Source organism: Muntiacus reevesi, chromosome 5 (assembly GCF_963930625.1).
Source record: "Muntiacus reevesi chromosome 5, mMunRee1.1, whole genome shotgun sequence".
Taxonomy (NCBI): domain Eukaryota; kingdom Metazoa; phylum Chordata; class Mammalia; order Artiodactyla; family Cervidae; genus Muntiacus; species Muntiacus reevesi.
In genome coordinates this window covers 70,647,518-70,674,832 of record NC_089253.1, presented here as the reverse complement: position 1 = coordinate 70,674,832, position 27,315 = coordinate 70,647,518, and the positions used below count along the sequence as shown (strand labels likewise).

Genomic DNA, 27,315 nt, shown 5'->3' with positions numbered 1-27,315 from the left:
AAATATGGGTTTCTATTTTGGTACTGGTAAGAAGCTCATTGAAGATATTGGCAAACTGTTATTTCTCCGATTCTGATAGTTCTCCCTTATCAAAACACGCAGGCAGACGTCAGCCGGGATGAAATGCAGGTGCCTGTGTTGGACACGGAGGACGCCTGGCTGACCGTGGAGGGCCCGGTCTCCATCGTGGAGCTGGCGCTGGACCAGAAGCACATCCACTACCCACTGGTGGAGCACCATTCCGTCCTCTGCGCCGTCCTCTACGCCGTCATGAGGTTCTCTCTCAAGACCGTGAAGCCGCTGGCTCTTTTTGACAGTAAGGTAATTCTCAGAGCGCTTGGGATCCTCTCGGAGCTGAGGGTCTAGCAGGACTGTCTTATCAGAGAGAAGTCAGTGGGCCTTGTGTGTCTTGTATAGGGTTATTTGTTGTGGGGGTCTTGGTCCTATATTCCTTGTCAGGCTCCCTGTTCTTCTGATTTACCTGAAATACTGGTGGCCCGGGGTTCGGCCCTCTCAGCCGTCTGCCCCAGCATTTGTCTTCAATAAGCTCCTTTTCTTCCTCTTGTGTGTCTTCAGGCCTGACCTGTCCCCAGGGTTTGGGGCATGTGTTTTTCCTGAATGCCTCTCTTGGCCTGTGCAGTGGGCTGCACATACCTCCTTCCTGAAATCTCTCTCTATCCCGCCCCTCCCCACCCTTGACCTACACTTGCTCTTCCCCCAAGTTCACTGGCTTGGTCAGTTGGTGAGTGAGGTCACCATCTGTGATATGGCAGAAACTAGTAGCCTGGGAAACATCTAGCTCAGTCCCCTTCCTCAGGTCCCAGAGCCACTGTGAGCCCGTCCCTGTCGGTTCTTCCTTACATCCCCTCTTGTCCATCCTTCTCTGTCACTGTGGCCCAGGCTCAGACCTCATCGTCTCCCCTGGGCTGGTCCAGCAGCCTCCAGCTTCCCTCCATGCAGTCCCTGCTGCCAGACCTTCGTTCCCAAACTCGGATTCAGTCGTGTTAGGTTCATGCCGGGACATAAGACAGCCTTGACTGGCTTCTCCACCCGGGCCTGTGTCCAGATTGGTGGTCTCTCTGTGCAGCCAGACCACCGCTGGAGACCCCTCGGGCTCCTGGGGCTGGGAGCAGAGGACGGGACCCCCTGCAGGAGGACTGCCCCCTGGAAGAAGGGGGAAAGCAGGGTACTGCCCAGAGCTCAGTTCCTCCTCTCAAAGGCACCGCCAGTGTGGGGAGCAGTGAGTGCTATTACTGTTGCAACTACTATTACTAACCATGTTGTTAATATTTCCTCCCACATGGAAACGTGGAGCCCGAGAAGGCAGCTTCCCTGCCCCTTGACTTAGCTCTCCTCCCCCTTGTCCATTCCTCACACCCCATGCTATAGCCACTGCTCACCACCTCCACCCCTGGGAGAAGGCAGGCATTTTTCTCACTTCTTGTCTTGTTGTATTGTTCCATTTTCACAGCCAGCTCTTCCACATGGTCGGTTCCTGTTTGTTACTCACTTAAGTGTCACTTCCCCTTCAAAGTCTTTGTCTACATGTCCCCGTGTCTGTGTGCCATGCCAGGTACATGATAGGAACCTGATAAATGTTTGATACATTCATAATTAAGGAGGTGATCAAGAGAAGTTACATGGCAGAGCTCTGCAGAAGGACTCCGGGCAGTGGTGGGCAGAGAAGCCAGTGGAAATCAAGCCTCTTGGAGAAGCCAGTGGGAATCAGGAGTTAGTGATGATGTGGCCTAGGGAGAAATAATAAAGATCATGGAGGAATTTTGAGAAATCAGCCACCTCATGACAGAATAATGCAGGGTGAAGGAGAGGGGATGAAAATTCAGCCCAGTTTCAAGTTTGGGCAACTGGACATGGCCTTTAAAGGAAGCCCCTTTAGAAGAGTTCTGAACATGTTGAGTTTGAAGAGTAAATATAAGTAGAAATAGTGTATTTACTTCTAGTAAGTACTTTAAAATTCGATTTTTTTTTTTTTTTAAATCAGTATTCCCCTCAAAAAGGGACTTTTCAAAATGAGACTACATCCAGCATTGGACAGGCACAGTGGTGATGCTAGTCTGAGCCCAGATCATGCTTGAGTGGTCTGGGACGGCTGTGTGACTCACATGCAAATCCTGAAGCAGTGTGTGCTGGGGCATGTGACACAGAATCCCACCTCCGCGTTTATTGGTAGAGTCAGTTCTCCTAGCCTGAGAGTCATGACTGCTGTTTGTCCTGAGTGTTAAATGACATACTCAACACCAAGTGTTCAGCAGTGTCTGGAACATAGTAAACAATAAATGCACGCATACTCCCTATCCCGGAGGCCCTTCTGTAGAACAGACCCCAATACCCAAGACCTCCACATAGAAACTACAGAGTAATGACTGCGAGTGAGTGCGTGGGAAAACTCTCAAAAGGTGATGTTCAGATGCAGCAGGTTGCTGTCAGAAATCTTGCATGTTCCATCACCAAAGGATGAATGGCTTCACTCTTCTCAGCAGTCCCTCCAGATGATCTGTAATCACAGGTTAGATCTAGAAAGTATCTTAAGATGATATCTGGCATGACCTGAAAAAACAGCAGCCTAGGATGGTGAGTTCCTTTGTTCAAGATGACCTGGGTGGAAGGAGTGGGCTTGGAGCCCTGATCTTGCAACTCAAAGGCTGGTGCTCTTTGCTCTGTATTGCATTTCCTTCCTGAGAACTTCTGAAACCATATTTTCTGATACTCCTTTTTGACTGTATTCTCTTGAACAGTTGCTTTTAAACAGTTCAGCAAGTGTTTTTAAGAGGATTCAAAGTACCTACTATGTATTAGTTACTGAGTATTAGATAACAGGCAGATTCTTTACCATCTGAGCCAACAGGGAAGCCCCATTACATACAAATGATCCCCAAACTCAGTGGCTGAAAACAGCAAATGTTGTGTCATTTTCCTGAATCCCGACCTGTGTTCCCCTAGTGTAGGCGGCTTTGGCTCACGGTCTCTCGGGTGTCTGCAGTTGGACTCCACCAGGGTGGGGATCGAAATCCACTCACAGGCTTACATGAGGATTGGCAGGACTCAGTTCTCCTCTCATGGGTGACTGCACAGGGCAGCTTCTAGGGCAGAAGCCACAGCCCTGTGTCACCTGATCTTGAAAGTGTCAGGCTGTCCTCTCTGCCTAACCCTGCTCACCAGCTCCAGCTCAGGGGAGTGGAACTACACGGGGCATGGGTACCAGGAGGGCACCCCTGGGGTTCACCCTTAAGGCTGCTTTCACCATAATGCTCGTGAAAATCAAAAGAACAGAATTCTGAAGTGTTAATTTTTTTAATTGGAGGATAATTACTTTATTGTGATGGTTTTTGTTATACATCAACCTGAATTGGTCATGGGTATATGAGTTATTCTTTATTAAATGACTTCATTTTAAAATCTACCCCCCCACCCTCCAGTAACAGTCCATACTCATCAGTATTCTTGGTCTCTTCTTTTTCTTTAGGGGAAAAATGCATTTTTCAAGGACTTAACTTCAATTCAGTTATTACCTAGTGGGGAAATGGATCCAAATTTTATTTCTGTACGACAACAGGTAAATTACAGCTATTGGGATGACCAGCTCTAAGGTATTTTTGAGAACTAGTTTCTCTTTAAAGTATGTGTCATTTTTTGATAACTAGTTATAATGGAAAAACTATTCTAAGTGACAGAAAAGCCAAGTTACTTGGAATTACATATTTTTTTTAATGAAAATACTAACAAGATGTTGCTGTATCTGTTTTTCCACCTTCAAGTTCTTACTGAAAGTCGTCAGTGCAGCTGTTCAGGCCCGACACACAGTCGCAAAAGACAGAGACTCCACAGAAGAGGCAGCAACCGCCCCTTTTGGTCAAGACCAGGACTGGCCAGTACTGGCCGTGGCCTTGGCCCATCACCTTCAAGTCAATGAAGATGTTGTTAGGAGGCATTATGTGGGAGAACTCTACAACTACGGAGCTGACCACTTAGGAGAGGAGGTAACAGCCTATGAGTGTCGTCTGGGCTCAAGTTGTAAAACTGATAGTTGGGGTAAAGAATCAGTAAAGTTGCTGGTAAAGCTTATTTTGCCTTCTTTTGTTAGAACTCGTAGGCACAACAGTAGAACAGGATTAAAATAAGTAACTAGGGAATTCCCTGGTGGTCCAGTGTGGTTAGGACTCTGTGCTTTTAATTGCTGAGGGCCTGGATTTGATCCCTGGTCAAGGAACTAAGATCCTGGATGCTGCAGAGCTTGGCCAAAAAAAATTTTTTTTTAATAAAAACTAATCAAATTCCTGTTTCTGGCCAGTGTTTAGTATAACTCATGCAGTGTGCCAGACCTGTTTTATGCAGAGGGACAGAGCAGTAAACAGACATGGTGCCTTCCTCCAAATCCAGTCTACTTGTGGGAGCTGAGAAGCATGCTCAATTCTGGATTGAGTTGTAAATGCTGTGAAGAAAATCACTAAGATCCTGTAAATAAGCAGAAATAGAATAGGGTGATCAGGGGTGAGCTGAGCCCCAAGGACAGGAAGAAGCCAGCCACTCAGAAAACTGGGAACCTTGCCAGAGGCAGAAGGGACATGGAGTCCGGACGTTTGTCCACGTTCCCCCCTGCAGGCCATCCTCCAGGTTCAGGACAAAGAAGTCCTGGCCTCACAGTTGCTGGTGTTGATCGGGCAGCGGCTGGCGCACGCTGTGCTCTGCACGCAGACAAAGGAGGGGCTGGAGCTGCTGGCCAGGCTGCCCCCAACGCTCTGCACCTGGTTGAAGGCCATGGTGAGTGCCGGGTGTGAGGGAAGGAGACGGCCACTGGAGGTTTTCTCATATGCATTTTTAATAGTGGAGAAAAATTGAATTTTCTTAATTCTGAACCAAAAGCATTTTTATTGGGAAATTACTCTCCTGCTAACTCTTAAGTAGCAGTTATTTAGTTGTATGTAACTGATGGGTTATTTTTGTGTTCCATTTGCAGAACCCCCAGGATCTTCAAAACACAGAAGTGCCCATTGCAACAACAGCTAAACTAGTAAATAAAGTCATTGAGCTTTTACCAGAAAACCACGGGCAATATAGTTTAGCCTTACACCTCACTGAAGCTGTAGAAGCCATATCTCTTCCTCCTTTATGACACTTATCTCCTGCAAACAGTCTCAAATTGTGTGACTCTAATATGAACTAGTGCATGGTTATTTTACACAATAAGATCTGGAATTTTATGGAGGGAGTATGTTTTTTTTCTTTTGTAAAGTAAATAAAAATACACATTACTTTTAAAAAGTGCAGTCTTGGCTAAATTCCACCTTTGGTTAATACTGACAATAAAATATAAACAGATATCAGTTATACTATTAATTTCTCTTGAAGCCGTTTTCCTGTTTATTTTTGATTCAAGCACTTAAGTAGCTTTATTGTCCAAATTTGCTATTTAAAACTGGTTATAATTTACAGATTATGTTCTTATAAGATTCTATATTTCGTACTCAAAATGTTACTGTAATTAAATTTAAATGTGTTCCTGTATAGTCCCCATCAGTAAAATGAGAGAACTCTCTCACTCTTGTTTTAATAAATGTTGGTAAAATGCTTCTGTTATCATGCTTAATCCCGTCCTGGGGAACGGCCCCCGGGAGTTCTGGATGTTGACAGGCTTCTTTCCCAGAGGAGGTTATGCTGGTGCCATTGGAGGAGGAATAATGGGTTCAAGACCATCACATTCATCAGAATGGACACTGAGTAGAACCCTTAACCTGTTGCACTTGCCAAAACAGAATCTGAGATGCAATCTAACCCAGCAAAATTAATTATAATGCAAGTTAAGATTTGCTTTTTGCCAACATTCAAAACTGTATCCACATCAGGTAACTGTAAAAATGTATTATCTTGTAAAACTTATGTTTAAAAAAAGGGCAAAGATGCTAAAAATTTAAATCCAACTTTATTTTTCCTACAAGTGTTTAGAAGTGTCTGTTTCTGGGATCTGGTCATGTTACCTGTTCTTAGGAACAGTATAGAAAATGCTTAGGGATGATACTACAGCTTAGCAAACCTACCTCACTGCTGGCTTGAGAGGATGAATACAACTAATTTTGTACCCTACAGTGCCTAGAGCAGTCCAAGTGCTGGATAATCATTTGTTGATTAAAACCAAATTAACCAAAACTCAAAAAAAAAAAGTACTTTTGAGCTGTACAAATACCAAGTATTTAACAAGGTAAATCTTTGGAATGTAGCCATACAGCACAATTGTTGACATGTCCTGGGTCACGGTTGTTACACGTAGCAACTCCTTGTGATACAAAAGTTTGTTTCTTCACTTCCTCAGGAAGAAGCCAGCTCTTGCAATTGTGCAAATTTGAGGCGTTGTTTTCAGGAATATAAAGGAAAAAGTCATGTCTGAGAATATCCCAGTGTAAATTATTTTTAACAGAGAGATCACATTCAAATAAGAACTGTCTAAAACCTGGTAATTACTGTTTCATTTTAAATCGTGAGAGATTAATTTTTCAGGTGCCTTGAGTGTTATGCGTCTGACCGAGGCATACATCTGCAATAGTAACACTGAAAAGGGCCTTGAGCCAGTCCAGCCCCTCAGCCTCTGCTGGGATCGCCGGTACCCCATCCAGACACATTCACGTGATTTCTGAGTATCAGGCGTTCTGTAGCCACTTGTTACATGCACTCTAAAAGATGAGTTCTTTCCGTGATTTGTCTAGATACTCTGAAAGTAGTTATGAACCTTGGAGGCTGGTCAAAGAAACTTGGAATTACAGGCATTTTTAAAGAGTAAATTACTCACTCTGATTCCATTATCATTTTGGGGGGTATCTTACAAGCATTTTAGATAATAAAACTGGTTGAACTTAACTCTGTTAGGACACATAATCAAAAATTGGGGGATTGTTGAGAATATATTAATAAGCTGAAATATGGCTCCTAGGACCATAACAAATCACTGAGTCTCTAGTTAGATTTATAATCCTAAAATTTGCCATTGAGAGAATTTTAAAATTGAATTCTCAGTTGCATGGTTAAGAAAAGCAGTTAAATATTTTACTGTTTTATTAAGGGCTTTTGAAATAAATCTGGTAGAGGAAAGGAAAATAAATACCTGTATATGCAGTCTGTAACCACAAAGAGCCACAAAGAAAGGAATTAGGTTTCACACAGAACAGGCAGTTTCTGAAACAGGTACGTTGCACATACTGCAGTTATTGGTGCAAAGCCAGTTTACCTGTGAGTAGCTTTTTCTTATATATACTCCCATCCCCATGTACGTTTCCTTGTTATCATTAAGTAAGCATTCTGTACCTTGTTCAATTCTGTTGTAAATGCAAATGAAATCAAAAGGGTTCAAATAATCATAACTTCTACATTACAAGTTGTGTTTAGATGTAGAACTAGAATATACAGGATAAATGCAGATGGAGAGAAATAATAGTACCAGGCTTCTAAATGCATCCTACTTTTGTAAAGAGAAAAATGAGGTATGGAGCAAAGAGTTTCACCTTTGTTATAAAAAATTCAACTAGGGTCAAAGTGAACACAGTTAAATTTAAATAGCTTTCTTAAAAAAAATTATTACAATTTAAAATAACAGAAAACTCATTTAATAACACTAAGCATACATGGAATAAGTTCTCTTAATAGTTACTGTGGTTCATGTCACTTAGGCAGATATTTTTAAAAAGTACTCTATAGCAACACTGAAAGCCCTCCCTCACCCTGATAGGAATGATTTGTTATATTTCTGCTAAATAGAATTAACCATCCCTGGAAAGATTTTAATCCTATATGGAGTTGTTTATAAAATGCCCTATTATCTATTGTAATGTATTGTAAGTAGTCAAATTCTGTATATACTGCTATTTTCTGTGTCTGTTCATTGTTGTGAACTTATGTATATTAGTGAAATAAATTTTCAACTTTCATATTGTTTCCTTAACATTTATATAGTATTAATATATTTGTCCCTCTTATATGAGACATATTTGGTGACTTTTTCTGGTATGCAGTCCAAAGAACTAGCTATTCCGAAAAGGTTGATGTTTGCTGTTAAGGCAGAATGAAATTACTCATTTCATCTCTTAAGTGACACACCCCTGCACCGTTCCTGTTCAAAACACATTGTTTTACTTGATACTCACAACTTTTGTACCACCACCAGTCAGTAATTTTCCAGGTGCCTTTATTTTTAGACGTTATAGAACTTAAATACTGAGTGAAGAAGATTTATAAAATATAAAACATTTTCCGCTTAGCACATTTGTAGGCAAGCACTTTCAGTGTTATGTTCTGAGTAAGTCCATTATGGATCGGCCTGCATATGTATATGTTTCCATATGTATATATACACATTATTGTTTATCTAGTTACAGGAAAACACTTGTAGCTCTGACTTTGACTCTCATCCTCAAGCATTTACTCTTCCACTCATTACCTAAATCCTGGATTTCTCTCCAGTACTGTAAACAATCCATCTAGACCCCTAGTCCTGTCAGGAGGCTCTTGCTCAGAAAGCTGTTGACACTACACCGCGGTCCTACTTCCCTTTCACGACCTCTGCGCATCGGGGACACAGCGTGTCTGATGACTCAGCCGTGTACTTCCAACAGCGAGGGCATTTTTCCTTGGTGGTTGGCATGACAATTACTTTGTATGAAGACTCTTCACGAATATCGCCACCTGTGGAAGAAAAACATGCGAAGAGTCTTCCTGACAGGCCACTGAACTTGTGCATCTCTGTATTTCTCCAGGTGCCCCCTTTGCAGAGCTTCCTCCCTGCCTTGGGAAATACTGCTTCCCTTACATAAACAGCCAAGATGGTGGGCTCACACAATCTGATGACTGGGGGGGAGAGGAGGAATCTGAGACCCTGAGAGGCTGATTTTTCCACAGGTCATGGAGTTCTGTATCCACTCAGGCAGAGCATGCCTGCTTGCTCTTCATCTGTGTCCAGTTCTAATAATTACATTGCCTCTCCTCTCCAGCTACATTCTTGATTAAGAATTGGAAAAAAGCCCAATTAGAGGGACAACGAGCAGTGCCCCCACATTAAACTTCGTGGTCTGGACAAAAGGATACAAAAATTTGTCCATAATGAATAGACCTCAGACTAGTACAGTACAGAAAATAAATCATTTTCTAGTCACTGCACAGAGAATATAACATTCTGGAAAGCAGATTAATACAGAGTCTACTACATCATCAGTGCTGCCAAGCCTCAAATTTAAACTGATGGCCATATATTAGTCTCCCACCTCTTGCTGGTGCCTAAAAGCTACTATGAAATACACAGCATCACTGTTCCTGGATACACTCATGTTATTCTGTTAACGTTACTCAGCTTTCATTTCCATCAATAAGAATGAAGTAAGTTGACAAAAATCCCCTATCAAACAAATACCTACAAAAGGTTTGCTTATAAGATAACCACTGTGGGGAATGAGTTCAATAAAACTTCCTTGACTCATTAAGAGTGGCTACAATATGTAATTTGGGGTGAGCATAATAAATTGTAGATTCAACACAAGAGAGGGATGGTAGGGTTGGGCAAAGGCCAGGACACGCAGGCCAACTGAAGTAAGGCAGACTGACTTCACATTCGGTGACAATGGCGTTTTCCCTCTTCTCTCCCCCTGTGTTCCCAAAATCACCAGGTAGGGCCCTTAGAGAGCTGGTTCAGAAACCTGGCCACTGTTTTCACTTTCTATAGAAAGATGCACCCCAATGTGTATCTGCCTTTAGAATCCAAGTCATCCACTGGAAAGCTGGAGGAGAACTGTAATTATCATTCGGTTGCCCACATACCATTGTTATCTGGTATTTGTTATCAGTCTCATCTTCTTACCTTCTAAATTGATTAGAAATGTCCCTTTAAGCTCAGTTACATCCTCAGTTATTCCTCGTGGTTCCTGAGAAAGCAAAGTTGTCTGGGACGCCATCATTAATTCATTCAACTGAGAGGTACTGGAAGTCTCCTCCGCTTGTAGCATCTGGGCATAAGCATTTGAAAGTTACTATCTAAATTAACTGTTACCACAAAGGTTATAAAAAGACACTGCAAGTTCTTCCGTTTGGTGAGGAAATACTTTGGGACCATCCCCTCCTGAGCTAATACTATTATATAAATCAAATCTTATTAGTATGAAAGCTTTTAACTAAAAACTCCTAATCAATAGTACTGATTGAGAATACAACTCTATGCCAGGCACTTCACTTCACTAGATGCTAAATATCCACCCATTATTTGTAAATGTCACAAAACAGCAACAGCATTTTTTAATCCCCATTTTACAAATGAGGAAGCTTGCTCAGGGAGGTTCCCAGTCAGTAAATAATGTGCTGCAATTCCAGCCCAGGTCTGTCAGCCTCAAAGCCCGCACTTCACCCCTGTATCCAATGCTTCCTACAGAAGGAGAGGGGTTAAGATACTATCTGAACAAGGATATGCTTTTAGCGGTGTAGACCAATGCTGGCAGCCTGAATAATGCTCACAACTCTTCTGAAGCACACTGAATTGGGATATCTGATAAGCACTTTTGTACATTTTTCATTGTAATTCTGATCTTCAAAGTAAGTGTGTGAGCTAAGGAATACAAAATCCCTTAAAGGAAAAAAAAAAAAAAAAACCAGCTCATCAGAAAATAGGAGATTCAAAGAGATTGCATTTACACCATCAGTAACTGATAGATCCAGGACTCCATCAGATAGCTAGTTAGTATAATTCCTAAGAAAAATACATTCACATTTTTTAAAATCCTGAAGTTTTTTTTTTTTTTTCCAAGCATCAATGATCCAAGCAAGCTGTACTGTTTTCAGCTTACTACTCAGAACTAATGAAGTCAAAGGAAACATGATATGCAGTAGGAAAGCTCAGTACCAGGCTGAGTAGCCTCAGCCAAGTCACAGCTTCAACAGGGCTCAGTTTCCTGGCTCAAAAAATGGCAATCATGAGCTTCCCAACTTGTAAATTTTAAAACGTCAACATCTTATCAAACTTCTGTTAACTGAGCAACCATCTTATACCTACTAGCTATCTCAAGCCTTGAATCTTAATCAACTTAATTATATTATTAAAAATTTAGATTGAACTTCCAACCAGTCGAGATGGTCATTTTTCAGTAGACTATGATACCAGTCAAATGTTAAAACTTAAGTCACAAAACTATTTTCTTCTCAAACATTAAAACTAGAAAAAAAATCTTGAGTGAGTATGATAGGCTCTAAGTCAATCTAGTCAATCAACCTTTAAGATCTCAAAGGAATACTTTTGATGGCCCTTCTGAAAAAAAAATTGGATGAATGCTTTCAGATCACATGGTAAATTTTGGTGTGAATGAATTTTCTTCAGAACTCATGAGTAAAAGATGAAAAAAAAATTTTTTGTTTTGAATCTTGTCCAGATGGATAAAATTCTCAGAAAACTAGACCCTTAACACAAAACTCCCAATTTTTGTGTATTCAGATATTACTGCCAGGTGCTGCCTGTTGTCTAACTAGCCCTGAGGGCTCATGTTGCAAACAGAACTTCATTACACCTTCCTGTCCAAACCTGTAAAATACAAGTAGCAACAGAGTACACGTCCTATAAGAGAAGAAAAAGGAAACATGCAGAGGTTGGAAACAAAGAATCAGTGACTAATATTAGGATTAGAAGACAGAAATCCTAGCTTATAAATTTTTTTTAATGTACTATTTACATAGACATCTTCTGAAACCAGATTTTACATGGAGCACTTTGATACAAACACAATTTCAAAAGGAACAAACTGCAGCTCACCTCCATGATCTCAAAAAGCAGCCCAGGCTCGATCACAATGATCACCTCATACTCGGCTGCATTTTTGCCAGGAATGCTTCCAAGAAATGAATCTCTCATTGCACATGCGCTTTCTATGGCTTCCTCCAGTCCAGGTTTCTTCCAGATAGAACTGGTTTTAATCCAGCCAGTACGAAAAACACTCCTGGGTTCTTAAAAAACAAAAGTTAAACCAATTTATATATATTTTTAAACTGTATATAAAACTCAAACCATCACATGTTTACTATCCATGGGAAATATGGATTGTTATTTGTGGTATTAATAATTAGGATGGTGGTTGTTCAGTTGCTAGGCCATGTCTGACTCTTTGCAACTCCACAGACTGCAGTGTGCCAGGCTTTCCTGTCCTTCCAACTCCTGAAACTTGCTCAAACTCATGTCCATTGAGTCGGTGATGTCATCCAACCATCTCATCCTCTGTCGCCATCCTCTCCTCCTGCCCTCAATCCTTCCCAGCATCAGGGTCTTTTCTAATGAGTCTGCTCTTCGCATCAGGTGACCAAAGTGTTGGAGTTTCAGCTTCAGCATCAGTCCTTCCAATGAATAGTCAGGACTGACTGATTGCATTTAGGATTGACTGGTTTGATCTTGCAGCCCAAGGGACTCAAGAGTCTTCTCCAACACCACAGTTCAAAAGCATCAATTCTTCAGTGCACAGCCTTCTTTATGGTCCAGGTCTCAGATCCATACATGACTACTGGAAAAACCATAGCTTTGACTATATGGACCTTTGCTGGCATCCTAAATGCTTACCAAATATTTACATCAACATTTGGAAATGTAAACAAAGGGCAAGATATACAGTAAAATCTCAAAGGATGCCTAGAAGAAACTAAAATAGAAATATCCCAATATTACAGTAGATGTCTCTGGGTTATAAATAAGGTTGTGAGTGACATCCTGACTGTAAAATTTCTAATTTTCTGTAAGTTTAATGTAATCAGACAGGAAAAAGATTAGAAAAATATTCACTAGCAGGCACTATACTTTCAGTAAAACCTAAATATAAAGGTGTATAAGGAAAAGTGTTTTCTCAGTATAGTCAAGCTGCTAATGTATTTCAGAAAGCATTTTAAAGTGGCTTGAAAGACATGCTGAAATTCATCCTCCTCCTCTACACACAGATGCAGAAACTACAGTTACTAAATTGAGACGCACCATGCCACAAAGCAGTCACTGTATTAACAGATGAGTATGTGCCTCTTACTTGAAGCAGGTAAAAGTAGAAGCTGCACCCTCAGCCAGGGTCTTTCTCACTCAGAGAACAAATCAATATTTCTTACCTTTAATATAAGGTATGTGCTGGAATACCTCTTCAGCCAAGTGAGGAAGAATGGGAGCAAAAGAGCGAACCATTACATCCAAAATTTCAGCTAATGCAGTCTGACAAGAGCGTCGCTTGGGATCATCTGCATTTTCACAATAAAGCCTGGACAAGAACAACTCATTGAGCGGTCGACAACATGGTGTACACAGTCACTGCCAACACAGGACCGGCCTCAGGCTGAGCTTATTCTGACGGTGCCTAAGTCTATGGCTATAACCGTCTTCGAATGAAAGGATAAAATATTCCATCACACAACTCTTCTGACTACATCCCCTATTCCACCTGACTCCTTCCAGGTGTGCACACATCCTCAAAAACTCATAGCTATGCTATGTCCAATTCTGTTTTACAGATCAATAACTAGAATCTAGACAACTTAATGAAAGGAAAATTAGTAAGTCAGTTGAGGGTATTTAAGATTCGAGTCCCCAGTCCTACAGGCTTCCCTGGTGGCTCAGGTGGTAGAAGAATCTGCCTGCAATGCAGAAGACCCAGGTTTGATCCCTGGGTTGAGACGATCCTCTGGAGGAGGGAATGGCAACCCACTCCAGTATTCTTGCCTGGAGGGTCCCCATGGACAGGGGAACCTGGTGGGCTACAGACCATGGGGTCACAAAGAGTAGGACAGGACTGAGCGACTTAGCAAGCATGCGGGCACCCCACCCTGATGACCCCATCAGTGCACCAAGGGGAGGACTGGGATTTGTAATCCCAGTGCAAGGTCCCTGAGGTGCTGACGGGTGGGGCTGGCACTTCACAATGGCTAAGTTTCTACAGGAGCAAAACGTGAAGACAGCATGCAGCCTGCCTCTCAAAGGGCATCACTGATGTTATATGATGCTATTATATTAACAATTACCTGAATATTTCTCCCCCCCAAAGGCCAGCAAACTCCTGAGAACAAGCACTGTGTTCATGACCTCACAGTCACAGCTACTACTTATTGAGAACTTGCTTTGTCAAACACAACATTCAGTATGCTACTTATATTGTATCTTTTCATTTCCACTTCCTGAGATAGGTATTACATTACCATTTCATGAATAAAGAAACTGAGATAATACGATAAGTTGCCTCAGCTCATCAAACTAGCAAGTAGCAGGGTGAAACTGCCCAATCAGACTTGACTCAAGAATCCAACTTCTTAGTAACGGCCCAGGCCCCCCACTGCTGGCCTCTGCTTTCCAACATTTGCCAAGCAGAGTAGATAGTCAAGTGCTGTTTGTTAAGCATTTCAATGTTCAGTCATACATACCTATCTTTGATTATGCTGAAATAAAAGTTGGAGAGTTCTCTGGTATAAAATGCTTGTAACAGCCGAATAACCTTTCCAAAGTCATACTGCTTATATGAATCATTAATCTAGGGAACAAAACCAAAATAAATTTGGAAGCTGGGATAAGCAAATAAAAATGCAAGTCATCATGAGCAGAATATGTTCCTTTTCAAAATACGTTTCAAAGACAGACAAACACAAAACAGGAAAAATCTGAGAGCATTTAAGGATCTTCAAAACATCATTTCTGGATATGAAAGGCTACTATCCTCAGAAAAAACAGAATAATTTTCCCTGGACTCTACAAAAGAACAGGCATCAAATGAAAAGGTCAAGTTTTAAGTGATGAAATGGTACTATTCTAAAACAGCAAAAGTTAAAAGTTACCAATGTTCCCTCATTTATGCGAGAAAAGTAAAACTGGGCAAAATATGTACAACTCTGACTTAAGTGGAAGCAATTCCAATGTTTGAGAAAAAACAAATTATTTGTGCTTATATATGAGAGTATTTTACAAGATACATAAGAATTGTCATTTCAGTTACTGCTATACTTCTGAGATGTGTATTTCTATACATCTGCAGACAAATAAAAGTACATCTCAACTTTATTCCTTCTTATACATGGAGCTGATTTTCAGAAGAAAATGAGGCCTGAGGAGAAGCCTGGCCTACTTTTGCCACCAGGCACTATTCTCATCTCTTTTGAGAAACCAGAAGGATTCTAAGACTTCATACCTAGTCAACCTAGGAACATGTGGAATTGATCAAGTATAAGTTTCCTCAGTGCTTTAGTTACTGCTTCTAACGAAGTCGGTTCTACTCAACATACAACCCAGATTTCAACACACAACTGTGCTACCTCCAAAAGCGTATTAATGCTCACTCACCTTGTTTGCCAAATCCTGCAGTAAGTGTAGCATGTACTGGTCTATGACATACATGCTGTTGACAGGGATGGAATCTGTTTCTGGGTTGAAACCAGCCACATTTCCCAAAAGAAAGCGGAGTGTATTCCTGAGCTATAAGCATTGAAAAAAAAAGAAATATACAGTCAAAAAATATGAGTCCTTCAATTATTACTGAAGTTGTTTTATCATATCATAGTAAAATATAAAATATAAAGAAGATAGTATATAAAAATTTTAACATGACTACTTATAGTTCTAAACAAATTAACATATGATATTTTTTAAAGCTCACAACATGTGGAGAACTCATTTTCATTCAGTTGTGCAAGTGCCAACAAAACGGGCCTCATTATTTGAACAAGGACTCAGTAAACCTTTCATTCAGGAATAGTAAGGAACAGAAAGAGGAGTGACCCTGACCTTGCTAATGTCGTCTCTGGCAGCATTCAGCAGAGATGGACTAATTGTGACTTCAGTGAAGACGTTGGACTCGGCAACCCACCAGCGAAGCACGTCAGCACCATAGGGGGGCTCTTTGCTGTGATCCTTTTCATCGAGGGGAAAAAAAATACCAATAAATAAATAGCTTTCGATGACAATTTGGTGAACAGATGTTTTAGGTAAGACTCCTATTCTGAAATGCTTGAATACGACATGAGCATAAAATGTACCTGTACTGTAATGAAATACGCTAACAACTTCAGAGATCAGGCTGTATTTAAAAAAACAAGGAAACTGGGAAAAGGGGGAGTATGGCCTGCAGCCTGGTTCAATGTCTTCCCTAAGCTATCTGTAAAGAGCTAGCACGGCAGGTGGGCAGTCAGAGTGCCGCCCTGGATGCCCGTCATGGGGGAGTGAACGGGGGTGGGGGGTGCTTTCCCTCTCAAGTGCCCAAGCTACTCTGACCAAGAGACGTGACCACTGGACTCTAGGAGGTCAGTTAAAAGCCAACAGGGTTAAAGAACAGATAAGCAGCATCTTTTCTGAAAGCGACTCCAAAATAAACCAAATTACCAGCAGCCCCAGATTTGATATTCTTTAATGACTTGCTTTAATGTGTATAATTTCCAAGCATGAAAGTAGCTGTCTCATTTTTTTTCTTATACTGTTCCTAGCTAACTGTAAAACCATACTTTATAAAGTTTTAAAGTTCAGACAATTAAAAAATGGATAGCATGAACCTAACTGTAGATTCAGACCTGAAATAAGTCAAAAAAACCACAACAATCCCAATCCTTCACATTTTCAAAAAAGTCACAAAATTTAAGAGTCTAGATTTAAAACATGGTAAGGCATTTGCTACTAGTATAAAAATCAGTTTTGTGAAGTGTTTTTTCTTTACATTGAAATAACTATATTAAGGGTCTTGTTGCCAAATTAAGAGCCTTAAAACAAAAATAAAATGAGTTTTTAGGGAACCACTTACTTGTCCTCCATTGATGACAACATCAGGATCAATGACATTCCCAAGAGACTTGGACATCTTTTCTCCCTTTTCTCCAAGGGTAAATCCATGAACAACCACTGTCCTAAGAAGACAGATAACTACTATAATAATAAACACAATTATGATGGACATTTTGAAGATGACTTAGAGCTTAAAAAGAGTATCCTAGTTTGATACAAAAATTAAAAATTTTTCCTGACCGATTACATATGAAAATTTTTCTTCAAAGTCTAATTCTAAGCTGCTTATTTATCCTGATTATTATTTTTTTGATATCTGATCTTATTTATTTGTTACTCTTACAACATCTCATTTTGACTGGACTCAGAAGTAGAAGCTCTCAGAGAGGACAGCCTCCGTCTCTTGGCAATCTGTCCCTGCCGGTTTTCTTTGGCCTCCTTCATTCTCTTGGCCAAAAGTTTAGCATATTCTGCAGCCTCTTCTTTATTTTTCTTAGTACGCTGTTTCTTCAGAGCAATACACCGGCGTTTGTGTTACAGAACTCGTGGAGTCACGAGACGCTGAATCTTGGGTGCTTTAGTCCTAGGTTTCTTACCGTCTTTGTTTAGGGGCTTTCGCACAACATACTGGCGGACATCATCTTCTTTAGAGAGACTGAAAAGTTTGCGGATTCTGCTAGCTCTTTTGGGACCCAAGCGACGAGGCACTGTAGTATTAGTGAGTCCAGGAATAGCCTTCTCCCCTTTTTTCACGATAACCAAGTTGAGAACACTCAGATTGGCATCCGCAATGCAACCCCGGACAGATTTGCGCTTTCCCTCTGCAGTCCTCCTTGGTCTGTAAGGAATGCCCCTTACTCAGGAGCAGGCGAACTCGGCCATGGGTCAAGACACCCCTGCTTCATGGGGCAACGCTGCTTATCGTTCCCACCACTGATTCAGACTGCGTAACTCTTCCATCCTTCACCCAGAGCGTCAGCAGCAACTTCTGTGGCCATACGCTTCTCGTAGAAGGTACGAAGTTTTCATTCATCATCCACTTCAATGAGCTTCTGGCAGCCGGTGGCCGGGAAAGAGATGTTCAGCTTCATTCTGAAGCAGCCAACAGCCTCCCTTATCCTGATTATTAAACACTAAGCTCTCTATACACAGAAAAAATTTTTATGCTTATATTCACTAAACAGTTGATTCCTGATCATCTATAATGTACTGATTTTGATCATTAAAACTAACCAAGAAAAAGTATGTCTTAAAAAAAATTATCACCACAAAATTATCTTTGTTCAAAAAGGCAATCTGAAAGAAATGTATCTACTGTTCCATCGACTTTTAAAAGCATGTTATACTAGAAACATAAACATGCCAGTTACTCTGAGAAGAGTTTTCATTGTCAGATAGCAAAAATTTTAAGCCATTTAAGAATCCTTCTGGATAGAACCTTTATCCACATATTTGAATAAGGAAAAGCTATTATCTGTAACTAAATAAGAACCCCCTAATTTAACAAAATTTACTGAAGAAATGTTTCAGTTCATTAGCCACTTGCAGAAATTACAAACATTAAGGGTATCTAATCAAGACTGTCCTTAATCAAACTAGAATATCCTCTCTACATCCAGCTGTGTCAAGTCTACCATATTTAAAGGTCAAGCTCTTCGTGGGTTTCTCTACTACTCCAGTCAATGCCAGTTTTACTTCTCCTAGGAGTTATGATCTGCATCAGAGTGAAAGGACTTTTCTGTATTACTGTCTCCTTTGTGTTTTTTTTTTTTACTTCAAACTTATTTCTCTCATGAGACTGAAGACTGTAAGCTAATTAAGGGCAATGTTTTATCATATACATATTACTCAGCACATATTATTTCACACTGGCAAGTACTCAGCAGAAATACTCAAGGTGTGCTCACTTGTTTAGCTCAGGTGTAATACTTACTTAAAAGGTGACTTATTCCTTGCTCCCACACTTGTTAATAAAGAAGACTGAAACCAACCCCCAAGCTGGTCCTTTCCTTCCAAGTACAAATCTGCTCTTTGGTCAGTACCTCAAATATAAACATGAAAAACAAAACAAACAAACAAAAAAACAGAAATTTAAGTCAATTAAAGTTATAAAGTGGAAATGAATACTTATCAAAATATTAAAAGTAATCACGTTACCTATTTCTTGTGTCATGCTACACCTAATGGCCACACTACATTCATGTCAGCTGTTACCTTCACTGTCAATTTATTAATCAAGATAAAATAAACTTGGCAGTGTGATCTTCCAAACAACAGACAGCTAAAATATTATCTAAATTAGGGACTAATTCATAATGACTGTCAATGATCAGTATTTCCAGTTAAATCTTTTATGAAAATGAACCACTATTTTTATTAACTCAACAGTTATTTGCTGAGTATCTAATAACTTTATTGTTGTCATTTAATTCTCAGAGTAACTCTAGAAGGGAGTTTAATTATCCCACCAAGGCTGAGCAGCTAATGAACTTTGAAAAATACTTCAAAAGCACTATTTCACATATGGCACATGCGATTTTGAAATGGAGAATGTTATCCCAAACACAGTAGGAACACCACTTAACCTACCTACCAACCTTATGGAGTGTTATCTGCTTAACATTTTCAATATAACTTAGGAAAACCAAGTGCCTAAATTGGCAATATTTTCTCTTGAGTATGACATGAGAAACATATGAAATAGTAACTGAACATTACTACATAAGAATCATATTATACATTAACTTATATTTGATCATTACAAATTTTTATGTACATTTTAGCTGTAAAACAGAGTGAACATGAATTTAAGCATATTTTACTTCTCAAATTTCCTAGGCGGAAAGGCCCAAATGGTGGAACACATTTACCTGCTGGAATCACACTAATGTCCTCTCAATAATGAGGCCTACTATCAGAAGGACAGCCCAAGTAAAACCCGACCATGATCCCGCTCAATCCCTTCAACAATAGTCAGCGGAGCATGCAAGCCCTTTTCCCACACTCCTTTGCTCCAGAAAGGAAACCACCTCATCCCTGTAACCTCCCGGTTACCTGTCTGTAACCTCTCAGTGAGGACAAGCTTTATTTCATTTTACCTCTCACCTTTCACTTAGTATCCTTGAAGGCATCTTCTCACATCTAAACACACCCTTCATGTGCCTGATACTACTCCCTTCTAATTCCTGCCCAACCTCTCCTTCCTCTTTATGCATGGAGCCAAAAGCTTACCCTAGCCATGAGCAAGTAGAAATCAGTTGTCTGTGGAAAGAGGGGAGAATGCTGTGAGAAGGTAACGGAGAATCAAAGAATGAGAACGGAAAAGCAGGGTGTCCAAGTTCTAGTCTGACACTAAGCGGTGTGACCACCATCTAATTTGACTCTAATTCAATCTCATGTCCTCTTCTGAAAAATGATGGGGTCAGGCTATTTCAGTGATTTCCACACTTGGTTCTACAGAACTCAATATCTTGGGGTTGGCAAGGAGGTCAAGGAGAATGAGCTGACTGGGAGGAAGAAAAAAATCCCCACCTTTATTTATCTTTTTTTTTTTTTTTTTTTCTATATATATCGTGGTTCTACATAAAATTTCATTTTGGAAAAAAGTTTAGAACGCACTGCATTAAATGATTTCCAGCAGCTCTTTCAGGTTTAAAATTATATTGTAGGAGGAGATATACTTTTAAATAAAGCAAAAAAAAAAAAAGTTCTTGATTATAGATTTCTTCTGATAGCATTTATTTATTCTCAAAACTGCCTGACAGGCAATAGACCTCTTGTTTTAGATTACCTGGAAGAACGTTAGACCATGAAGTTCCACTATCAAACCAGATGTCCAAAATATCCTGACCTGGCACGTACTCCAAAGCATCGGGACCACCAACCTAATAAGATAACGTAAAAACATTTTAATTACATAAAGATCATGATACAATTAATATCCAAAAAAAAGTCTTAAGAAAATGAAATACAACCATTAAATTCACATTTTACATTGACATTTATTATCCTTAGTATTTTGCCTTAGGGACAACTACTTCACTACTTCATCTACATGTACAAGTGATTGTGGCCACTAATACATGTATTAATGTAAATGTAAATTGTGTTCATTTTCTTGCAATTATCTTCCAGTTTGGATTTCTTGGTGTGCAATGCCATCAGGTAACTTGAACTCAAGTCCTATGAAGTCCCTGATGCACCAGAGTTAGGCACTGTTCTCCCACAGCCACATGCGTCTCTACTCAGCCAACAGAGAGGTTATAATCAATCCTGGACCTCAGGGAGACAGCAAATCCCCCTCAGCCTCTACTGCTCCACTAAACACCCAGCTTCTCTCGTGAAATCAAAATGTCTACTCTCAAACTGCTCTGGCTCCTAGTTTATGGTGACCAAACTCATGAACTTGACATGATAATATCACTACTTTTTAACTCCCAAGAACCTCTCATGTTGTCATTAAATCATGCAGTACACACAAAGGCTGTTTAAGTACAAATAGAAATGTACCTGAGATAAGACTTCTTTTGGAAGAAGTTGCTCCGGGGGAAGAGTCCACCAGATATCACTGCCATGTTCTTCCACTAGTTTAATAATATGCTCGATGGTTTGGCTATTTTCAGGGAGACAAAGCAAAACTGTTCAATTAATTACTGTGGTTAATACCAAACATTTAAAAAATTAAAAAGCAGTGATATTTTTTTCCTATCTGCAGGGTAGGTCGATATGCAGGACATTTTTTCCTATCTTTCCTCCAAACTTTAGTGGTATTATCTTCAATTATTTGATTACTCAGTTCCTACTGTCATCTTAAATTCAATATAAATGAAATCACATTGATCATAAGTAGCCTTTAAAAGAAAAAGGAAAAAAATGTTTTTTTAAATAGGTATATCTCCTGATACCTTTTTGGTTACTAATTGCTCTGCTTCTATTTTCTATCCAAGTACCTATATTCAAAACCTCCTAATTATCTACCTCCTCCAGTTTCTACTCAAATTAAGCCAACACATTCTGTCAGTTCCACCTTGAAATGGTACTATCTGTTCTTTGTTCAGACACTATACCAGTCCACCCTCTCTGCCTGCTCCCAGACTGGTGCAGTGGTCTGACTTTTCCCCTACTCTCATTCCTGTACATGACACATGTAATTTAATTTACAGGATACATCTCTGCATCCCTAAAACTGCTTTTATCACACCAACCCTGTCTCAGAAACTTCCAGTGTCCCCTCACTGCTTACAGGGCTGAATCCAAACTCATCTGCATAAGAGGCCATGCTGCACCAGAGCATGGGTTTTGGTAACAGATATCCAGGCTTATCTCCCAACTGCCCCTTTTTATATACACGACACACACAAATACCTCTCTAAGTTTTGACTGTCCCTTCTGTTAAGATGAATAGTGCAATTTTTATTCAAAAACATTTACTGAGTACTCCAACATCTTGGTCATTGTTTGAGGCACTAGAGTTATAGCAGTTAACAAGGCGGATAAGATTCCCACCATCGTGGAACCCGCATTTTAGTGATCCTGGCTACTTTTGTCAGGATGACTGCAAACTAAATGAGATGATCCAGTAAAACTTAGTGCATGCCTAACACACAAAAGCAAGCCAATAAATGCCTATCAAATGAATACTGAAACTGATTATATCTTTCAGAAGATAAAGATACACAGTTATAAATCATTTGAAAATTCAACTCAGGAAAATTTTACACTAAATTTTCTCACTGGAATAATATACTTTTAATTTATTATCACAGTTTTATGGACATTACAACTTCCCCTAGCTGCTTTCCACCAAGTCACAGAATATAATGGTCAAGAAAACGGAGCATGTGTGGAGAAAATGGAACCCACCTACACTGTTGGTAGGAATGTAAACTGGTGAAGCCACTATGGAAACAGTGTGAAGAGTCCTCAAAAAACTAAAAATAGAGCTGCTATATAATCCTACAATCCCACTCCTGGGTATATACCCAGAGAAAACTATAATTTGAAAAGATACACATATCCTTATGTTCACAGAGCAATATTTACAGAAGCCAAGACATGAAAGCAACCTAAATATCCATCAAAAGATGAATACATAGAGAAAATGTGGTACACATATACACACACACGCACAATATTACTCAGCCATAAAAAAGAACAAAATAATGCCGTTTTGCTTCAACATGGATGAACCTAGGAGTTATCATACTAAGTGAAGTAAGTCAGACAAAGACAATACTACATGATGCTACTAATACATGGAGTCTAAAATATGACACAAATGAAGTTATCCATGAAACAGAAAGAGACTCACAGACACAGAGAATAGATCTGTGGTTGCCAAAGAGGGGAGTGTGGATAGATGCTTGGGATTAGTAAGATGTAAACTATTATAGATAGAAAGGGTAAACAACAAGGTCCTACTGTATAGCACAGGAAACCAGATTCAATGTCCTGTGAAAAACTATAATGGAAAAGAATATGAAAAAGAATGTGTGAACTGAATCACTTTGGTATATAGTAGAAATTAACACAACATTGTAAATCAACTATACTTCAATAAAATAAATTTGAAGAAAAGAACATGGACCCCAGAGCCAGAGAACTTTCATTTAATTCCTGACCCTATCACTTACTAGCTATGTGACCCTGGGCAAAGCACTCAATATTCTGTACCTTAGCATGCAAATAATAACAGTATCATTAAGACAGCTATTATGGATATTAATTGAGCTTATATGTAAAATGCCTAGAACAGTGTCTGGCACATATTAATGGGCATTATTATGTAAGCCCATTATCTATTATTTAAACTGATTCTTTGAAGTCAGGAAAGTTTAGACAGTGAATTTTATTAACCAATTACCAAAACACATATGACACATATCTGTATTAATATTTAAAGATTAAAGTACATATACTAAAGCCAACTTTTGAATTATCCTCCTTTCTACCACACTCCACTAACACAAGTAACTAAGAATGCAGGTCCACAAGAGTTGGTAGAAATGGAAGGAGGAGTGGATAGAAAAAACTTCTATGTTCTTGACCTGGATCTACTTGTTATTAATCATGACCACATACTATGAGTCACTAAATCTCTCTAGGTCTGTTAATTCAGATAAAATGAAATGTTTATGAAAAATTGCTGTGGGAAGCAAAAACCAAATGGGTGTTATAAATTAAATATGCTCTACATATTGAAAACCAAAATACTTAAGTAGGTTACACTTCAAAGAAGAGACTGTATGATGCTACCACATTTATTTTGAAGAAATTATAAATCATAAGAATGTGTAAATGGGCACAAGTCCATATTTCTAATACAGTCACACATTTCATATGGACTTTAACAGTAAAGATAAACTTTTTGTGACATGAGGCCATAAAAACTTTGTGCAATAACTACCTAGTTATATGACAATATTTAGTTACATATTACTATTTTATATAGTTTACACAGAACACTGTATCAGTTAAGAAAATTGAATATACTATAATAGAAAATCTGAATAAACCTAATGCTATTACTCTTAGAACAAAAAAGAGATACTGTCAAAGGATTCTCCAGGCAAGAATACTGGAGTGGGTTGCCATGATGTTAGGATTTGATTACTCAAAATAGTTTTTGTGTGTATACAACAAGTTTTATATATATATATACACTTATGTGTATACCTTTATTAACAAAAGGACTTTATAAGGCCTCTCTAACTGGATTCATTAAAAAATGGGTAAAGTGACAGATAAACTGTTCTGTGCCTTGGGGTTCCTTAAATCCTGGGCCTAATAAGGAAGTAACACAATTAAAAGCCAGGCCTTGAAACTGCCTCCCAAATCATGGCTCAAATCTGCTTTACTTCTCCTTTCAGCCTTTCTGAGCTTCCCTAGTGGCTCAAAGGGTAAGGAATCTGCCTGCAATGAAGGCAACCTGGGTTTGATCCCTGGGTTGAGAAGATCCCCTAGAGAAGGGAACAGCTTACCCACTCCCGTATTCTGGCCTGGAGAATTCCATGGATAGAGGAGCCTGGTGGGCTGCAGTCCATGGGGTCGCAGAGAGTCGGACATGACGGAGTGACTTTCACTTTCAGCCTTTCTAACTCTTTTATGAAGACAAACACTGTATCTGTGAACTCATACTCCCCTTCTCTGGGGTTTGCTGAGCAAAGGCAAAAAGACCCTCACTACCCATGCGGGATGAAGGCGTGAACCAGAGACAAGTAAGGGCAGCAGGAAGTCTCCAGAGACAAGTGCGTTGACAAGAGCAAGCACCGAGTCCAAAGACCAGAGTCTACCTGCCACTTCCTAGATACTGACAGGAATACATCACATTACTCTTCTGAGCTTCAGCTTCTATGAGTGTTGGGAAACGCTGGGAGAAAGAAGACTATCTGAACATTTTTATTTTTATGTTTTCTTTTGAACTTTTTATTTTGTACTGGGGTGCAGCCCATTAACAATGCTGTGAGAGTTTCAGGTGAACAATGAAGGGACTCAGCCACACACACACGTGTACCCATTCTCCCCCACACTTCCCTCCCAGCCCGGCTGCCACATCACCTCGAGCAGAGTTCCATGCGCTGCACAGCAGGCCCATGATGGTTACCCGTTTTAAATGCAGCAGGGTGTACACGTCCATCTCAAACTCCCTGACTGCCCCCTCCCGCTGGCAACCATAAGCTCAGCTTCTGTGAGTCTCTTTCTGTTCTGTAAGTTCATCTGTATCATTCCTTTTTAGTTTCCACATATAAGGGATGCCATGTGATATTTCTCCTTCTCGTCTGACTTACTTCACTCAGTATGATAATTTCTAGGTCCATCCGTGTTGCTATAAATGGCACTATTTCATTCTTTCTAATGGCTGATTAATATTCCACTCTCTCTATATGCCACATCTTCTTTATCCATTCCTCTAGCAATGGACACAGGTTACTTCCACATCTTAGCTAGAAAATTTTTATTCTTAAAACAGAAAAAAGTCCTAATATTTTAGTCTCCTTACAACTGTAGATGATATTTACATATCCATTTCAAAATGCCTATCCAACTATAATGAAATTACTTTTTATATTGCTAAATCACAGATAAATTCAATGAAGTTTCAGAATTATATTTTAATTATTACTTAACTATATTCAAGTATCTTAGAGAGTCTGTAATGAAAAATACCCAACAGCAAAGAAAGATTGCAATTTGGCAACTGACATGTTATTAAGGTAATCATTATTATAGAATCCCATCAAGTTTGGTCAACCACTTCTAGCCTAACTAAAGTTGAAGTTTTAATTGCTACATTTTCTTATAAAGATATAGGTAGTTCACTTACATATGCAAAATAATGGTCCAATATAAGAAGTTTAGTATTATATTATGTAAACCTTATTTGCAAATATACTTTTTAACTCATAAAAGTCCATTCCAGTGACAAGGAAAGTTTTGTTTTTCTTTTAGTTTACCTAATAATACTTACTAAAAACGACATAACCACACAATGTTATCTATACCAATGAAAATAATCCTGTAGTAGCTTTAAAAAATCTAATTTCAAAAAGGCTGTCATAAATAAAATACATACTACTAAGAAAATGACTATTCTGTGTTCTTCCCAACATACACAGATGAACAAAAAAAAATTTTTTCCAGTGTATTGAAAACAAATACAAAGCGTTTTAAAGACGGGAGAGAAGCTCTTCCATGTTAATAGACCAAGTCTTACTAATATTTAGAGCAAGACTTGCTTCCTTCCTTTTTATCATGAAATATAAAAATATGATGTACTAAATGTACCTTAACAGGCATTTTCTTCTGCAACTTAGCTCTATATTGAGATCTTAGACAACTATATTACATATGTTTTTAAGGGAAAATAAAGACAACTCTGAATTAGAGTATATAAACTGAACAAAATTTATAACAAATGAGAAAGTAGATTTCAAAGATAAAAACATTCTCATAATCCAAACAAATCAAAATTTAAGTGCATGGAATTGGTATAGCAAAGTGAGAACTTTCTCCTGACCTATATACTCTGGTGGTCTGAATGTCCCAAAAAAGTTGTGGCAGTTTTAAAAAAATTTGCAATAAAAATAAACAAGCACATACAACCTTCACACTTGAGATGACTACAGTGGATTGCAAAATAAAGATAAATTTAATATTCAAACAAAATCTGAAAAGACAATTTGGGTAAGAAATACAAGTAAATGCTGTTTAAGTGCTCAGAAAGTGCTCCTTATACACTGTGACAAAAACCTAGAAACAGCCAAAGGTCGGGATGGGCTACATTTATTTGATTTTCATACAGAAGGAGTCAGGCAACCATTAAGAGCTAAGCTACTTAGGGTGCTTAAATTAAAGTCTGCGACAGATGATTCTCATTTCTAACTCCCCCTGCTGATAAGCTCAGATTTTAATAATTATTTAGCAGCTCCCTAAGGAATGCAAGGAAGATAAAATTCTAATTTCAAAACTGAAATTAAATGGGGATAATTTCATGAAGAATTTGGGATAGCTCTACAAAGATGAGACTATAATATGATGTTCTAGACTTTTTTTCCTGTAGCTATTTTATTACA

The 27,315-nt window shown here is 39.2% G+C and overlaps 2 protein-coding genes and 1 pseudogene across 3 annotated transcripts in view; 1 reads left to right on the top strand and 2 right to left on the bottom strand.

Annotated features, from left to right (window-relative positions):
• RAB3GAP2 (RAB3 GTPase activating non-catalytic protein subunit 2) overlaps positions 1–7,931 on the top strand; it is a 103,813-nt gene extending 95,882 nt beyond the window's left edge. For both annotated transcript variants that reach the window (XM_065938357.1, XM_065938356.1), the window contains exons 31-35: positions 103–321; positions 3,485–3,574; positions 3,777–3,998; positions 4,621–4,779; positions 4,976–7,931. In XM_065938357.1, coding sequence (XP_065794429.1) covers positions 103–321; positions 3,485–3,574; positions 3,777–3,998; positions 4,621–4,779; positions 4,976–5,131 — 846 coding nt within the window. In that variant the 3' untranslated portion in view covers positions 5,132–7,931. The remainder of the gene's footprint in view (positions 1–102; positions 322–3,484; positions 3,575–3,776; positions 3,999–4,620; positions 4,780–4,975) is intronic.
• Positions 7,932–8,171: 240 nt separating this feature from the next.
• Positions 8,172–27,315, bottom strand: part of IARS2 (isoleucyl-tRNA synthetase 2, mitochondrial) — a 43,431-nt gene continuing 24,287 nt past the window's right edge. Inside the window, exons 13-23 of the mRNA XM_065938358.1 lie at positions 21,254–21,356; positions 20,535–20,628; positions 18,678–18,786; positions 16,764–16,866; positions 15,758–15,883; positions 15,317–15,448; positions 14,407–14,513; positions 13,108–13,253; positions 11,783–11,973; positions 9,851–9,995; positions 8,172–8,685 (exon numbers count right to left, since the gene is read on the bottom strand). Of these exons, the coding sequence (XP_065794430.1) occupies positions 8,543–8,685; positions 9,851–9,995; positions 11,783–11,973; positions 13,108–13,253; positions 14,407–14,513; positions 15,317–15,448; positions 15,758–15,883; positions 16,764–16,866; positions 18,678–18,786; positions 20,535–20,628; positions 21,254–21,356 (1,399 nt within the window). The 3' untranslated portion in view covers positions 8,172–8,542. The remainder of the gene's footprint in view (positions 8,686–9,850; positions 9,996–11,782; positions 11,974–13,107; positions 13,254–14,406; positions 14,514–15,316; positions 15,449–15,757; positions 15,884–16,763; positions 16,867–18,677; positions 18,787–20,534; positions 20,629–21,253; positions 21,357–27,315) is intronic.
• LOC136169999 (small ribosomal subunit protein eS6 pseudogene) lies at positions 16,885–18,667 on the bottom strand (annotated as a pseudogene).